The sequence below is a fragment of the Carlito syrichta genome, unplaced genomic scaffold (assembly GCF_000164805.1).
Source record: "Carlito syrichta isolate Samal-C Ts95f unplaced genomic scaffold, Tarsius_syrichta-2.0.1 Scaffold153553, whole genome shotgun sequence".
NCBI lineage: Eukaryota > Metazoa > Chordata > Mammalia > Primates > Tarsiidae > Carlito > Carlito syrichta.
This window is the reverse complement of record NW_007097649.1, coordinates 1-1409: the sequence shown is the minus strand read 5'-3', so window position 1 is coordinate 1409 and position 1409 is coordinate 1. Positions and strand designations below refer to the sequence as shown.

The 1409-nt window shown below is 69.3% G+C and overlaps 1 protein-coding gene across 1 annotated transcript; it reads left to right on the top strand.

Annotated features, from left to right (window-relative positions):
* Positions 1–75: 75 nt before the first annotated feature.
* LOC110594867 (angiotensin-converting enzyme-like) lies at positions 76–1264 on the top strand (the record flags this gene model as incomplete). The annotated part of the gene is made up of 3 exons (XM_021708873.1): positions 76–267; positions 749–846; positions 1077–1264. Coding segments are annotated over 3 exons (478 nt in total), but the record flags the coding sequence as incomplete, so codon positions are not given.
* Between the last annotated feature and the right edge of the window lie 145 nt (positions 1265–1409).

The window sequence follows — 1409 nt, the reverse complement described above, 5'->3', positions numbered from 1 at the left end:
GCCGGGCTGGGAGGACGATGGCTGGGCTGAAGCTGGGAGGGAGGCGCCCTCAGGCCTAGCCCAACCCACCGCCAGGCTTCGCCGACACCGGGGCCTACTGGCGCTCCTGGTACGATGCCCCCACCTTTGAGGAGGACCTGGAGCGCCTCTACCACCAGCTGGAGCCGCTCTACCTGCACCTCCACGCCTTCGTCCGGCGCGCGCTGCACCGCCACTATGGGGACAGATACATCAACCTCCGGGGACCCATCCCCGCCCACCTGCTGGGTAGGACCGGCCTCGCCTCCACGGGTCCCAAGGGGTGCATCTGGAGCGGGGACAGGAAGGGAAGGTTGGCTATCACCGTCACGGCTCAGGTCCCACTCAGAAGCCCGTCCGCCCCCGGCAGGACCCTGAGGCTTGGGGCCGTGGGGGCCTCGGCAGTCAGGGTGCTGGGTGCAGGCCGAAGGCTCCAGCCCAGGTACCACGGGAGGGACGCCCTCCCGGTCCACTGCAGGCCCTTGGTCTCAAGGATGGGGGCCCGGGACCCCACACAAACACAGGGGACCACAGCAGTGCCACCTGGGCCCAGGCGTGCCCTCCACCCACCCCAGGCACATGGCACCCAGAAGAGAGTGGGTGGCACCAAGGCGTGAGTCCTGTCCCAAGCCAGGCCTGCTGCCCTCCGGGGCCCTGCGGTCCAGGTGCCCTCAGGGCCACGCATGGGGTCGCAGGGCGCCCAGCGGACCCACTCCCTGCCCCCATCCAGGGAACATGTGGGCCCAGAGCTGGGACGGCATCTATGACATGGTGGTGCCGTTCCCCGACAAGCCTAATCTCGACGTCACCGGGACCATGGTGCAGAAGGTGAGCCTGGGGTCCGGGGGGCAGAAGGAGGGAGCTGGATGGGGAGAGGGCAGGGAGGGCTAGGAGGGAGACAGGCTTGGGCAGGAGCAGCAGCCTGGGAAGCGGCGTGGGCCCTGCGTCCTCGGCCCCTCGGGGTGGGGAGCACGCAGTCCACCTTCCCCATCTCTGTGGTCCGTGAGGGCCCCGAGAGGGAGGCCAAGGCAGAGGCCCTGACCTGCCCGCCTCTCCAGGGCTGGAACAGCACACACATGTTCCGGGTGGCAGAGGAGTTCTTCACCTCGCTGGGGCTCTTGCCCATGCCCCCTGAGTTCTGGGCCGAGTCCATGCTGGAGAAGCCCACTGACGGGCGGGAGGTGGTGTGCCACGCCTCGGCCTGGGACTTCTACAACAGGAAAGACTTCAGGTCTGGCCACGGGAGGTGCAGGCTCCAGGGCCCCGGGCCGCCGGGCACACACAGGGAAGCCAGGCCTGCGGGGCCTGCAGGGCCCATCAGGCCGCCTCCCCTGGCAGCCGGCTCGGCTCTGTTTCTAGGGATGTGGGAAGAAGGCCTGAGGCGGGGGTGG